This window comes from Xenopus laevis, chromosome 6L, assembly GCF_017654675.1.
Source record: "Xenopus laevis strain J_2021 chromosome 6L, Xenopus_laevis_v10.1, whole genome shotgun sequence".
In the NCBI taxonomy this organism is placed as follows: domain Eukaryota; kingdom Metazoa; phylum Chordata; class Amphibia; order Anura; family Pipidae; genus Xenopus; species Xenopus laevis.
In genome coordinates, this window is record NC_054381.1 from 56,115,589 (window position 1) to 56,130,605 (window position 15,017).

At 38.7% G+C, this 15,017-nt stretch overlaps 1 protein-coding gene and 1 pseudogene across 1 annotated transcript in view; one reads left to right on the top strand and one right to left on the bottom strand.

Annotated features, from left to right (window-relative positions):
• Positions 1–1,058: 1,058 nt before the first annotated feature.
• On the bottom strand, positions 1,059–7,568 carry LOC108718498 (annotated as a pseudogene).
• A 2,202-nt stretch (positions 7,569–9,770) lies between these two features.
• The window catches only part of acad11.L (acyl-CoA dehydrogenase family member 11 L homeolog), a 57,021-nt gene continuing 51,774 nt past the window's right edge, over positions 9,771–15,017 (top strand). Inside the window, exons 1-3 of the mRNA XM_018267514.2 lie at positions 9,771–9,889; positions 11,945–12,146; positions 14,693–14,792. Coding sequence (XP_018123003.2) covers positions 9,841–9,889; positions 11,945–12,146; positions 14,693–14,792 — 351 coding nt within the window. The 5' untranslated portion in view covers positions 9,771–9,840. The remainder of the gene's footprint in view (positions 9,890–11,944; positions 12,147–14,692; positions 14,793–15,017) is intronic.

The window sequence follows — 15,017 nt, forward strand, 5'->3', positions numbered from 1 at the left end:
TTATAGCCGGCGTTTTTTCATTTTAGCCGGCGCAGAGTCAGGGAAGGCATTTGGGGAGATTGGTCGCCGCAAAAACGAGGCAATTAGTCGCCAGGCGACCAAATCTCCCCATAGCGCCCTGTGTGGCCTGACCCATAATGTCTTAAATGCCATTTTGCAGACTTAAAGGGATACTGTCATTCGAAAAAAAAAAAAAATTCAAAATGAATCAGTTAATAGTGCTGCTCCAGCAGAATTCTGCACTAAAATCCATTTCTCAATAAAGCAAACAGATTTTTTTATATTAAATTTTGAAATCTGACATGGGGCTAGACATATTGTCAATTTCCCAGATGCACCAAGTCATGTGACTTGTGCTCTGATAAACATCAAACAGTCTTTACTGCTGTACTGCAAGTTAGAGTGATATCACCCCCCTCCCTTTCCCCCCCAGCAGCCTAACAACAGAACAATGGGAAGGTAACCAGATAACAGCTCCCTAACACATGATAACAGCTGCCTGGTACATCTAAGAACAACACTCAATAGTAAAAACCCATGTCTCACTGAGACAGTTACATTGAGAAGGAAAAACAGCAGCCTGCCAGAAAGCATTTCTCTCCTAAAGTGCAGGCACAAGTCACATGACCAGGGGCAGCTGGGAAATTGACAAAATGTCTAGCCCCATGTCAGATTTCAAAACTGAATATAAAAAAATCTGTTTGCTATGGATTTCAGTGCAGAATTCTGCTGCAGCAGCACTATTAACTGATTACAGTATCCCTTTAAGGTATGGTGAAAATTATTATCCAGAAAAAGATCCCATACCTGTAATTAAGTTAGATCACTTTGCAGATACCTGCTTTCACATGTGCATGAGTCTATTTCTGTTGATCGGTGTAAAAAAAAAAAACATCCAAGATGGGGTGAATATTTCTATAGGCACTGTAACATGCTTTCTGGCTGTTGGGAGTCACTGACACCAGGAAATATACATACAAAGAACTCAAAAGGTAAATATCCTTATTACACAAGATATATATATATGCATAGAATGGACCAGCACACCGTTTTCTTCAATCAAACGTGTTTATTCAATACACACTGTGCATCCAACGTTTCGGCCCGCATCCGGGCCTTTATCAAGGATAAAGTGACAGTGATAGTGATCAGCTTTTTATACCCATAATCCCCCTCGTTAGTCATGTCATGATGACCTCATCAAACTGCTCAATTTACACTCCAATTATACATACTTTGTACTATAATATATATATATATATATATATATATATATATTTTGTATAGGTAAGTGTTCCACCTTGAATTCTTCCTGCTGTTTCCTGCAGTACTTGTCCAAACACTGTGGGTTGGGTTTCATTGCCATAGTTGGAAAAAAAATCCTGCATTGCATTGTATCCCAGGCAAAAACTGACAGTACCAAAGTTCAAGAGATATCTGAAATATAAGAGCAAATCAGTCAATGGCTGTCCTGATGAGGACTGACTTGAACCTAACTTGAACACAGAGCAGTGGCTGTCACTTACTTAAGAACATTCTGTACAAGTATCCCAGCTACAACTCCCATGGTAGTGGGCAAACTGGCAGCACAGACTCCCTCTCGCTTTAGGGTTTTTTCATCAATGTTTGCTGCAACTACTAGAGGCGGGGCACACTGCAGGGAAAAAAAAACCCAGCAAGGTATTGAAGTCAAGATCATTGTAACCGGGGAAACTGAATTTCAATGTTAGATGATATGTCCCTATTAACATCATGGCAAGTAAAAAAAAGTCTTTAAGTGTTATTATTTACTATACATTGGAAAGATGCCACAAACTAAATTTTTTGTTTAAAGGGGAACTCCACAAAAACAAAACTTAAGCTTTTTAAAAAGTATACATAATTTCAAGCAACTTTGCAATATACATCAATTAAAAAATCTGCAGACTTTTCATGATTTTTATTGGTTTGGAACAGTTCCCTATGCCTAGCCCCCTGCTCTCCTGCTGATCTGTCTGACTACTTTGCTGAGCTGACTGACTACTGTTACTTTGTATCAACAGCCATCTGTCCTTAGCCTACATCCTCCAAACCCCACAATTCCCTGCACACGTGATTTAAATAAGGAACAGAACATCATAGTGCAATGCATTGTGGGTTATGTAGTTCCTGCATGCTGTCTGTAAGCTGTGGAGAAGTTGTTACAATTTGTAACATCAGTGTTTAGTCCCTCCTTTCCTGCCATGATTTCAAATGATGCAGAAAGCGAAGAACTGCTAAACAGCTGAATTTCAGCATAGAAAATGCCATTTATTCATACTTTTTGTAACTGTGATGGGTATATTAGGGGTTTCTGTGTTATGTGGGCCTCTATTAAATTTTGGTTTGGAAGCCGGAGTTCCCCTTTAATATGCAAAAAACAAAAAAATGGGTGCGATGCCCTTTAATTACATTAAAAAGAAAGGAAAACACCCCTGTAAATTAAATAACCTACCGCAAAACAGGCAGTTTCCCCAGGTTTAATGAGCTGAATGTGACCGGATACAGCATTTTCACTCACTCAAGACTCCATCCAGATTTGCCCAAGTTCATTACAGGCCTTTCAAAGACAAAAACATACAAAAATAAATCCCAAAAAATACATATTCGCAGAATCTTTAACAGAAACAATTTATTTTCATGTGGTTAATATGTATACACAAAGAATTTAAAAAAATAATTCAGGATACTAATAAGGAATAAAATATTACTAGTTAAGTACCTTTGAGTTTTTAGTATGACTTAGTGATATTCTGGAAAAAATTGCAATTGGTTTACATTTTTTATTATTTGTGGTTTTTGAGTTATTTATCTTTTTATTCAGCAGCTCTCCAGTTTGCTATTTCAGGGTCCAATTTACCCTACCCTCCATGTATCGATTTGAATATGAGAGGGCCGGAATAGAAAGATGAGTAATAAAAAGTAGCAATAGCAATACATGTGTAGCCATACAAAGTATTTATTTTTTAGATGGGGTCAATGACCCCAATTTGAAAGCTGGAAAAAGTTGCTTAGAATTAGCCATTCTGTAACATAATAAAAGTTAACTTAAAAGAAAACCACACCTTTAAGAGAGTAACAGTATAAAAAGTTCTCTATTTTTGGGAATAGTTCCTAAATCCTGAAATGCACCCTACTAGAAAACTATGCACAGCAGTAAGATTTTAGATGGCATTTTTACACTAAATAGGGAAAATACTCACAGTGTTAATTGCTATTCGGCTTCAAAATTGTCCACACAGCTAAGCACCAGGTCAACAGGCACACACACCTTCTTTGAGACCACCTTTGCTATGGAAAAAATAAATTTATACTTTTACTTTTTAATGTGTGCATGAGAGCAACTGATGTCTTATCAATGTTAATCGGCATATTTATTTATTTAAAAAATTCAAAACAAAAAACTGTGAACCTGTGGTGCTGAAACACCCTTGTCAAATGTGAAATAATTCACCTGCTGTACATATTCATGAAGATCATATATTGCTACAATCCTCCTTTTGGGAGAGCTATTATCTAGAAATTCACTCCCTGTAGTGTGTGGCAGCAAACAGGTTAACGCTGATATCTGACTTATTGAGGTATACACATGAATAAGATCACCAGGTTTTGTTGTAGTTCTTCTCTGACCAACGGCCTTTATGCTTATAAAAGCTAGGAAATTACTTAAAGGGACATCATGATTTTTATGATGTCGTTTTTATTACTATAATTCCCTCTGCCATGTAAAATTTCATTTTTGAACCAGCAAGTGTATTGTTTTTAGTTGTAATATTGGTGTGTAGGCAGCCATCTCAGGTCATTTTGCCTGGTCATGTGCTTTCAGAAAGAGCCAGCACTTTAGGATGGAACTGCTTTCTGGCAGGCTGTTTCTCCTACTCAATGTAACTGAAGGTGACACAGTGGGACCTGGATTTTACTATTGAGTGCTGTTCTTCTATCTACCAGGCAGCTGTTATCATGTTTTAGGAAACTGCTAACTAGTTAACTTCCCATTGAACTGTTGTTAGGCTGCTGAGGGAGAAAGGGAGGGGGTGATATCACTCCAGTCATTCTTTACTGCTGTACTACAAGTTGAAGTTTATCAGAGCACAAGTCACATGACTAGGGGCAGCTGGGAAACTGACAATATGTCTATCCCCATGTCAGATTTCAAAATTAAATATAAAAAAATCTGTTTGCTCTTTTGAGAAATGGATTTCAGTGCACAATTCTGCTGGAGCACTACTATTAACTGATGCATTTTGAAAAAAAGGATTTAGGTTTTCTGTATAGCTTAACTCATTGGTTCATATTTTTTTAATTCAAGCCCCCACTGAGGTTGAACCTTTGTATCCTTTGGTGGAACTCACAACTCACTCTATTTGATCTTTAGTATAAGAGAAGAGCAAACAGGCATTCTTTACAAATCTCACCCTTATTATCCTTCAAGCTGAGCCCCACCAACCACTACTACAATATTGGGGCCATCTTCAGCCGCTTTGGTAATCTTCGGAATGAAACTGACACTTCGGCAATTTTCATGAGTTTCGGCGCATGCGCAGTTGTCGCGATACAGAAGACTTCTCCAACTTCGCATGTGCCAATTTGCCAGTCTCAATCCAAAGATTACTGAAGAGTAGAAGATGGTTGCTGTGAACCCTGCTTGACAGAATCTGCACAGAGGGTTAAGTAAAGAGTTATGGCAATTTGCCTGGGCGGGGGAGGGCAGCTAGGCTGGGGGAGGGAGGCAGGGGTTCTATGTAGGTTTTTATTAAGGGTTTGTTTCTCTTTTAAGTAGCTATTACTGCCATAGCAAATGCTAAATGGAATCGAAGGTAACATTAACTAGAAAACAATAAATTTTTACCTTAGTGTATAAAAGATCTACTGCAATTACCTTATTCTATCCATGAAATGCTGGAAGTTATCTAGAGTTAATATCCCTATTGGAGAAATAGTACTAGTACTGTTCAAATTATAAGTTATTAACAATGTTAAAATATTGGAAGCACTTAAGCAGTTAAGGAGAAAGTAATTATAATATGAACAAACAGGGAGATAAGTCACCCACAATAAATCTCCTCTACTGGGGGAGACTCGCATCTCCTGGAAATGCTTTCATACCAGCAATAATGAAAATCACCGGTGGGAAAACATACGTGTTGCTTTGTTTCTCTGGTTGCCTTGCTTTTCACTTTTGTTGGAACTTTATCATTACAACAGGATAAAACAACAGGAATAGCACTCTATATGTGAAAGTAAAAATGATTGCTGGGCAAAGAAATCACTGTAAAATATTACATTATAATTGTATATATATTTAGAGAAGGAGGAAAACATGCCAACTCCCACAGAAAGTAATACATACAAACATGTAAATGAAATAAAACTGCATACAAGTAAGCAGTACATCAGGTCCCATACCTATTACTACAAAGAGACAAGCAGGAATCTTCTGGAATAATTATATATAGGCCTCAGGCAGTATAGTCATTCTATAAGGGTGAAGCTGCTAACGCTAGTGAAAATTTCGCCGATTTACTATCGGTCCCTGGAGTAAATTCGCTAGCGAAGTATTAGACTCTAGCGGTACTTTGCACCCTTATGCCAGACGAAGTTGCTCTCTGACGAAGGGACGTAACTACGCTAATTCACTAAGTTGCGGATTTTACTGAACGTTACCTCTTGCGCCAGACTTTACTTCGTCAGCTCAGACCAGGCAAAGTGCAATAGAGTAGATAGGAGTTTCTCTAAAAATAGTTGAATATAGTTGATGTCCCAAAAAACGTTTTACTGGGTGATAGGCTGAAAAAGATCGAAATTTTTTTTTAGGGTACCCTCCTTCCCCCTTACATTTGGCACCTATACTTTATAGTGGGCACATGTGTAGGGCAATATAAGACTTCTATTTAATTTTTTTAAGTTTCCCAGCCCTTGTGTAGTGTACTATAGTTGCTGCAGCATACACGTCCATTGTACTTTAACTGCACGCTGTATGCTAATTAGGCATCGTTAGTGTAACGAAGCCATTGCTAGCGCATTTTTGATGATTAGTGAATTTGCCCCTATGTCCGCACAAACATTCAAAGAAACAAATGAGTGAATTTGTCAGTTACCGGAGTGTGTGCTCTGCAGCCTCTACTTTGCTCAGACCAGCTTGGTGACGTTGGAAGAAAAGTCTGTTCATGTTTGCCAGCTCCACCTTGTCATAATCAAACAATAGCAGCTACAAAGCAAGCAGCCTTTTTATAATACTGTAATATAACAAATACTAAACACAAGTCTTTCACAAGCAAAGACATATGGAGATCTTAGCTTTGCTTTTAAAAATATTGGGACCCTACAGGTTTTTTATTTTGCAAAGTGAGAGATTGCTCACTTGAAACGTATCCCCTTTTGCACCCCAGTCACATACTTATCCTTACCAAAGTGAAGTTGATTGTAAGTAAATTTATTTTTCCAGACATTTAAAGGATCAAACACCACAATTCAACTCTAAGAAATGTCAACTGCAGATTAAGAATTCAATTATAAGTGTAGCACCAGCCTGGGGTAAAAGGCAAGGGACTTCGCCCATCCCTACCTGCTACATTGTGGCCAATGTCTTGCTTCTAACATAAAAAATAGTCATTGAGAAAAATGCATATTACCTTACCAATGCCACATCTTGTCAGCATTTCAGCAGTTACACTGCCAACACCACCAACCCCCACAACAGCTTGCTGATTTTCTGTACCAGAAAGATAAATAAATTAAAACACTGAATAAATTGAATAAATATATATATATATAGAGAGAGAGGGGGGGGGTAAAAGAAGGGCCACCCAGGAGGGTAGATAATCTTTAGAGTATTCTAGTTCCAGCCTCATGCTGAGTGGTGGCCAAATAAGCTTCTCACCAGCTCTGGACCATCCAAAGATCTGTTGGCAACCCACAAATTTGACTCCACATTCACTCACAAATATATGTGCTTAAGAAGTTGTAAAGCTACTGTATCTGAATTAAGGATGCACTGAATCCACTATTTTGGATTCACCCGAACCCCCGAAGCCTCTGCGAAAGATCCATCTGAATATTAATTTGCATATGCAGAAGTTATGGTATAGTTTTTTTTTCTCTCCTGCTTGTTCCTATTAAAAACAGTCCAACAATTAATTTCAATATACCGAGAAGGCAAATGGTGGCCTAACACCTTATTATTTTATAGGCATTATTTTATGTTATGTTACCTGTGCCTTTTCGCCAGCTGTGGCTACATATGACTACATAGCAGCATGTTTATATAAACTATAGTAGTCTTTCTGAAGCACACAGCTTTTACCAGTGCAGAGCATTATATTTTAATTACTTTGATACACTTTCAGTTTTTGATGTTACTGTTCCTTTAAAAACAGAGGCGTTGGAGGTACTATAAATTGAGGAGTTGGAGTCAAAGGATTTATGTACCGACTCCACAGTCCAGATTTTTTCTGACAATGTTTTTTTTATTTACTTATGTACATATTGAATTTCCATGAACTGCGGAAGCTACGGAAGGTGGTGCTGTCTATGATATATATGAGCTCCATGTTGTAGCTCCCACCCTCTCCAACTATAGTCAGGTGATCCCACTGGTGTCTAATAAAAGGGCAGCCAAGTTTGGGAGTTTTACTTTGAAAGCAGCTAGTAAGTTGCAGGTAAAACTTAGTCCCTTTGTAAAATGTTTAATGAAGCAATAGAATTCTTAATGAACCAGATGAAAATTGAGCGTAGGACTGGCCAGATATGGGATGACTTTGACGTAGTTGGCCAGCTTAAATATATTGCAATATATGGACAAACAATCCCTGTGTTGTTTAAAGGGCAAGGCATTTTTCAGTAGCAGTATGCACACCAAATGATTAGATTCATCGGTGCTTAGTTACAAAAGTAATGTTCTCTCTCTCTCTCTTTATATTAAGGATGCACCGAATCCACTATTTTGGATTCGGCCAAACCCCCGAATCCTTCATGAAAGATTCGGCCGAATACCGAACAGAATCCGAACCCTAATTTGCATATGCAAATTAGGGGTGGGAAGGGGGAAACAACAAATTGGTCCATTTAGTATTTGGATTCTCAGGATTCTATTACAGCTGTCATTAATTGTCATTACTTCTGAAAGAGAATTCCCATAGGACACAAAAAAGTGAGAGATACGCTTAGGAGAAAAAGGGGATTACATATAGCCAGTAACATATTTAATACAAAAAAAAAGGTTGGGACCCAGGCTACAAAAGACTGAAAAAGTATCTCAGCCAGTACCTAATATCATCAATAGAGAATTTGGAGATATGACTGCACACAAGGGACAAGGGCGATAGCCAGTACTGGAAACATGTGATCTTTGGTGATATTATGGGGGTGCATATGGGGGGGTGTATTTGTGTGCATGGCATGGGGAGCTTGCACATCTTAAAGGCACCATCAAGGTCAAACAATACATACAGGTTTTGAAGCAACACAAGCATCTCTTCAGGGAAGGCCTTGCTTATTTCAGCAAAACAATGCCAAACCGCAATCTACATGTAGTGCAACTGCATGGTACAGTAGTATAAGAGTCTGGGTGTTAAACTGACCCCCCTGCAGCCCAGACCCGTCATCCACTACAAATATTTTAGCACATTATGAAAGGAAAAATACAACAAAGGAAAACCCAAATTGTTGAGCAGCTGAAATCCTATATCAGGCAAGAATAGTTCCCAAATGATGGAGTGTTGGTAAAAGAAGAGGTAATGCAACACAGTGGGAAACATGCCCCTGCCCCAACTTTTTTGAAACATGTCGCTGGCATCAAATTCAAAACAAGTATATACTCTTCAAAAAACAATAACATTTCTGAGTTTCAACATCTGTTATGTTGTCTTTGTACAACACGGGAGACCTGTTGTCCAGAATGCTTGGGACTTGGGGTTTTCTGTATGAATGAATCTTTCAGTAATTTCGATCAAAGTTCTAGCACCTAACCCTATTCAACAATATTAAAGGGTGGTTCACCTTCAAGTTAACTTTTAATATGTTATAGAATAGCTAATTCTAAGCAATTTGGTCTTCATTATTTATAGTTTTTGAATTATTTGCCTTCTGACTTTTTCCAGCTTTCAAATGTGGATCACTGACCCCATCTAAAAATCTAAAGCTCTGTAAGGCTACACATTTATTGTAATTGCAACTTTTTATTACTCATCTTTCTATTCAGGCCTCTCCTATTCATATTCCAGTCTCTTATTCAAATCAATGCATGGTTGCTAGGGTAATTTGGACCCTAGCTACCAGTTGGCTGACATTGCAAACTAGAGAGCTGCTGAATAAAAAGCTAAATAACCACAAATAATAAAAAATGAAAACCATTTGCAAATTGGCTCAGAATATCACTCTCTACATCATACTAAAAGTTAATTTAAAGGCGAACAACCCCCTAAAATGTCGACAGATGAATATTAATATAATCTAAATATAATCTAAAATTATTTATTGCTTTTAATTCTATTCTTTATTCAAAGATCATACTAATTCACTAGTAATTTCTCTTTGCCTGGTTAGTGATGCTGTTTTCATAACTGAGCTCAGTTAACCCAGTGAGAATCATTTGAAAACTATTGATTCTTATGTAGCATACTCTCATTGCCTTTTTTGTACAATTACAGTATTCTTAGCAGCGCCTAAATCTGTTGATAAGGGATTTTTGTAATAACATTTGTTTTGCCTGTTTTTACCTGTGGAAGAGCATCTGTGCAACTGCAGTTCAGCAAGTCTAAACCTATGGCTCGTCTCTGATGAAGAAGTGGCAGGATCTTTAGAACAAGAATCCTGATACAAAGCATGAGGCATTGCAGAACGTCATCTCCTGACGCCATCTCCAGTTTCCTAGGTGTGTGTTGTTGAGCATGCCACATGTTGTCTCACCTCTCTCTGTTTTACACAAGTGTGTTATTGTTTGTAGTATATATTATTTATGTGTACAATGTCACTCCAATTACCTGTATGGGCTCATCTTATCAATCTTAGCCCTGTGGCCCTCATGTAACTGCTGTCCGTTCTGCACCGGTCTAGTTCCTCCTCCAGCTCACAGACACGGCTCCGCAACTCTTCTATTAGTCGCTCCATTTCTGCTGAGCCTTCGGGCAGGATAGTAATTAAAGGGGAACTCCGGTTTCCATAAAAATCTAATTTATAGTGAAACATATTTTATTAATTGCAATGCATTATTTTTTTCCTACCATTTAGAGACAATTTAACTCTGAAACCGCTTGTAACATTCACTTAGCCTTTTTCTTCTTCATCGTTCCCAAATCCAGTTACAGACAGCTTTAGTGAAAGTAGTTGAATCATTAATCTTCACATCATCATACTCATCAGGAAGCAAAGCTGTAACCTAGACAACTTCTCCCTCCCACTGATTGAGCTGTCCATCAGAAGACCAGGTCTCATCCTCCCCCCATAGCTGCCTACAGTAAAGGTGGCTATACACAGGCAGATTAAAGCTGCCGATATCGGTCCTTTAGATCGATTCTGCAGCTTATTTTACCACGTGTGGGGGCTCCCGACGGGTCCTCCTGATCTATGTCAGGCCAAAAATCGTGCAGATATCGATAGGTCAAGTTTGATTTCGCATCGGCTAGTTGATGCGGTCCTGCGACACGTCAGAGCCCATTCGTAGTATGCCATTAGTGGGCATATTGGGTTAAGATCCGCTCGTTTGGCGACCTTGAAAAAAGAGCGGATCTTATAGTGTATGGCAAACTTAAGTCAACAGGGAGGGGAGGGAGCTGTCAGACCCAGGGCTGTTTTTAAAAGCTAGCAAAAGTTAACATAGCTATCCGGTCAAACCATGTTGCTAAAACCACCCCCCCTCCCCCCGTATTTTGAAGTGTCCCGGCGCAGGGAAACTCTGGAGGAGTCTTCACTGAGGGAGCAGCAGGTCTGCAGATTAGCCGCATATCCTGTAGCTCCTCACAGTGTGCACCTCGCGCCTGTTTAATTGCGGGCAGCTGCTACGTTAGGCAGGGATTTCTTCAGACCTACAAACTTACTGTCTGTAAGGTTTTTTTTTTTTTTTTGAACAATAAACGATTTTATTTTAGAGCAAGGTGGGTTTTCATTTCAGCTTCAACTTCAGTTTGGCACAGCGTGTGCTTTTTGCCTGACAGTGGGGCTCATTAATCAACACTGGGCAAATTTGCCCATGGGCTGTTACCTATAGCAACCAATCAGTGATTAGCTTTTTAAGGCCAGCTGCAAGTAGAACAATGAATGCAGCAATGACCCCCAGTGTGTGTTAATCCTTGTGCACAGTATAAACACGTGTCCCTTTTCCTAGTGGAACCGGCGCAATACAAATCAACCTGGGTTTTTCGGTTCAGTGGAGTTTGGAGGGTTATTTCTCAGAGTTAAAAGCAAAGCTCTTTTTATAGCCCAACTGTCTTGTACTTTATTTACTATCACCTGAGCTCTCATCTTTCTCTGCTTTGTATGGGGGGTCTCTTTACCTGTGGTGTCCAGTTACAGAGCCCACCATAATTGTCTGCCAGCTGTCCCAACACATAAACATTATATACAGAAGTTCATCTATGTTTATGACCACTGCAGAACACCTTATCTGGCTATAGCTCGTTGTCTAACCACCCCTCCTCCATGCAGCAATGCCTATTGAAGACCTGCGTGGCAAATGCAGACCAGAAGTACTGCACACTATGTCTCTGCCCAGGAAATGACAAACTTATCAAGAGCGGCATTATGGGGGATGTAGTTTTTAGCCACACTATTTGAATACTTCATGATGATGTCACCAGCATATTGAACCCTCCTACTTTCTGAAACGTTACTGTCAATTGGTTGTTTATTTACGACACCGTCTTGGAACGTTTTTTTTTCCTGTTCTCTCATTAAACTTTATTGACCATAACCATTCTTTTCAAAATACAAGGGTCAAACAACAAGTGCTGTAGAACTTTGCTCCCAGTGTGGAAGTGCTGTGTGTCAGCTGTCATGGAGCAGCAGGAGGAAGACACCACTGCGGTGAGAGACAAGCACAAATTTTACGAGAGCAGCTTGAAAGATTACCTGTGCAGCCAGCTACCAGGATTCAGCTCTAATGCATCAGAGGGTCTGACAGTCAGACAGTACAGGTGAGAGGAAGCTGCCCTTGTTCAGTTTGAAATATTTTATTTGGTTTTCACAATAAAAGCTGCCCTTGTTATTCTCACAGTGATCCTTGCTTTGTACATCTGATAAATATTTTTCCCATTTAGTCAATTATCATTTAGGACTTTGCTATTTCTACTACACTGCATGTAATTCAAAATTGGGTGCCAAGATCCGCTTAGTGGCAGTGATTTATAGTAACCATGGGCGAGTTCTTACTACTGCTACTTTGTACAGTAAGGGGCAGATTTATCAAAGGTTGAAGTGAAAATTCAAATTAAAAAAAATTTGAATTTCGAGCTAATTTTTGTTTACTTCAACTAGGGAATAGTCCAAATTCGATTCGAATTTGAAAAATAAACAAAAACTCGAATATAGAAATTTATCATGTACTGTCGCTTTAAAAATTCGACTTCAACCATTCACCACCTAAAACCTGCAGAATTGCTGTTTTAGCCTATAGGGGACCTAGAACCTACTTGGAGTCAATTGGTGGACTTTGAAAAATAGTTGTTGTTTTTTTTTTTTTTTGAAAAACTTTGAATCAGATTTTATCGAATGTGCTGTTACTTCGATTGCTATGATTCGAATGCGAACAAAAACGGCCTATTCACCCAGGAAAAATAAACCTTCATTGTTTTTTTTTGGCTAAAATTCGGTTGGTCTTTTTTTGGAGTTCCCATTACTTTAAAATTCAACCCTTGATAAATCTGCCCCTAAGAGTAACCCATGGCAGTCTATCACATTGCTGCTTTAATTTTATCTGCTTTTTGCAGGAGTTTCATCCACGCTAATGTTACTAAGATTACTGCCCAGTGCAAGTTTGCCCATAGTTACTTAATGGGTTATTTAATGGAATTATAATCTCCATTTTAGGTTTTCAGGGGATTTAAAAAATTATGGTGTAAAATCTGGGAAATATGTCAAGGATGCTTACATTTTTAACATATGACTATCTTTTTACAGACTGTCTCTGCCTGCCACACATCCCAGCAGCTCTAATTCCACTGTACTGAAGCCTAACTCTTGAACTACATTCACTTCACATCTGCTTATCCTTTTCTCTCTTCCGATATAGACACGTATTATCTCTGACTCCTTTGTGCCCACTCTCCCTCTTTTAACAGTCCAAAATACTCGTCCATATGTATGTTAACATGCAGTGGATAGCGGCGAGGGAACTTGCATGTAACATACACTAAAGTTCTTCTATACAAAAAACACAATTTGTTCTTACGCTCAGGCGTGCAGGGGTTAATTGCTCAATGCTTCGATCCTCGGCAAACGATTACCGCAATCCTATGTAGACTCAAAATTCTGCAGTATAGAGGAGAGCACTCCAATAGCAGTTACTGCTAGAAAAGTATTTTATTGACTACAAATCACGCAACATGTTTCGGGCTCAGCCACTTGAGAAAGGGCTAAGCCCGAAACATGTCGTGTGATTTGTAGTCAATAAAATACTTTTCTAGCAGTAACTGCTATTGGAGTGCTCTCCTCTATACTGCAGAATTTTGACACTAAAGTTCTGTATGGTTCCAAGATGGTGGCTGAGAGAATCATTGTAAACATTAATGATAGCTAAATAAAAAAATATACAGAGATTTTGGGGCAAACTATGGTGACTTGGGTGGTCAATTTGATGCAACTTGGGAAAATGCTGAAAAACTATGTAAAAACAAAGGAAAAGCCCCTATAGGTATACATTGGGGGAGAGCATCTTACTGTATTCATATATTTGAGATACAAGGAACTACTGATTTTGATGCATTTAATACACTTTTTTTTTTGGTGCCATGACTCATGTTGAAATATTTTTCAAGGAGTGAAGTTAGAGATCGCCACGGTCCACTAGACTGAAATTCCGCCACTCTCCATTAATTTCTATGTCATTTTAAAGGCATATTTATCAAAGGGTGAACTTTCACCCATTGATTAATACTCTTTCAAAAATCCCATAGAAATGAATGGAGAGTGGAGGACTTTCACTCTAGTGGACCGTGGCGATCTCTAACTTTACTCCTTGATAAATATGCCCCATAGTCTCTTGCTCTGTGTGGTGCATTGGAATGCCACCGCCCATTGCCCTTACTAAGGATAATGTTCTTTTCAACATGAGTTCAATGAATAGGGGGCTTGTGCTGAATATTGTTTTGCCTGATTAAATTTAAACATATCTTTAGGTTTGGTGATTTCTTGTACTAAACATAGCAAAATCTGGAGATAAAATGAAAGTCAAATTCTACTTCCTGATCCTGAAGAGCACAGTAAAAACATATTACCAGTTTGCTGATATTCCCATTTAATAAACAAACCCCTCTGTTCCACCAGTTGTAACCTGTAATTTTGTGAGATAAGTATCCGCTCTTATTAGGGGGCTTCTCAGTGGGCCGTTATTGCATTTTGCCTGTGTGGGCCAAAATGTATTCCAAGTGATATAATATAAACATTATTTGTCCAAGCTGTGCCACAAAAAGTACATTTATAATACCCTATCTAGCTCAATGATTATTATTTTCTCTCTTTGCAGATATGGCCAATCCAACCCCACATTCTTACTGCAGAAAGGTTTAAAAAAATATGTTCTCAGAAAGAAACCTCATGGACCACTTCTTCCCAGGGCACATCAGGTAATAAGTAGACCTTACCTAGCTTTTTTTTTTTTTCTTGAGCAGTTTATGAATCTGTGATGGTCATGTAAAACAGCAAATTGGCACCTGGGTAGTAACTCATCGCAACCAATCAGTGATTAGTTTCTTCAGCCAGCTGCAGGTTGAACAGTGAAAGCAATCACCTGATTGGTTGCCATGGGTTACTGCCCAAGTGCTAATTTGCCCAGTATTTATAAATGACCC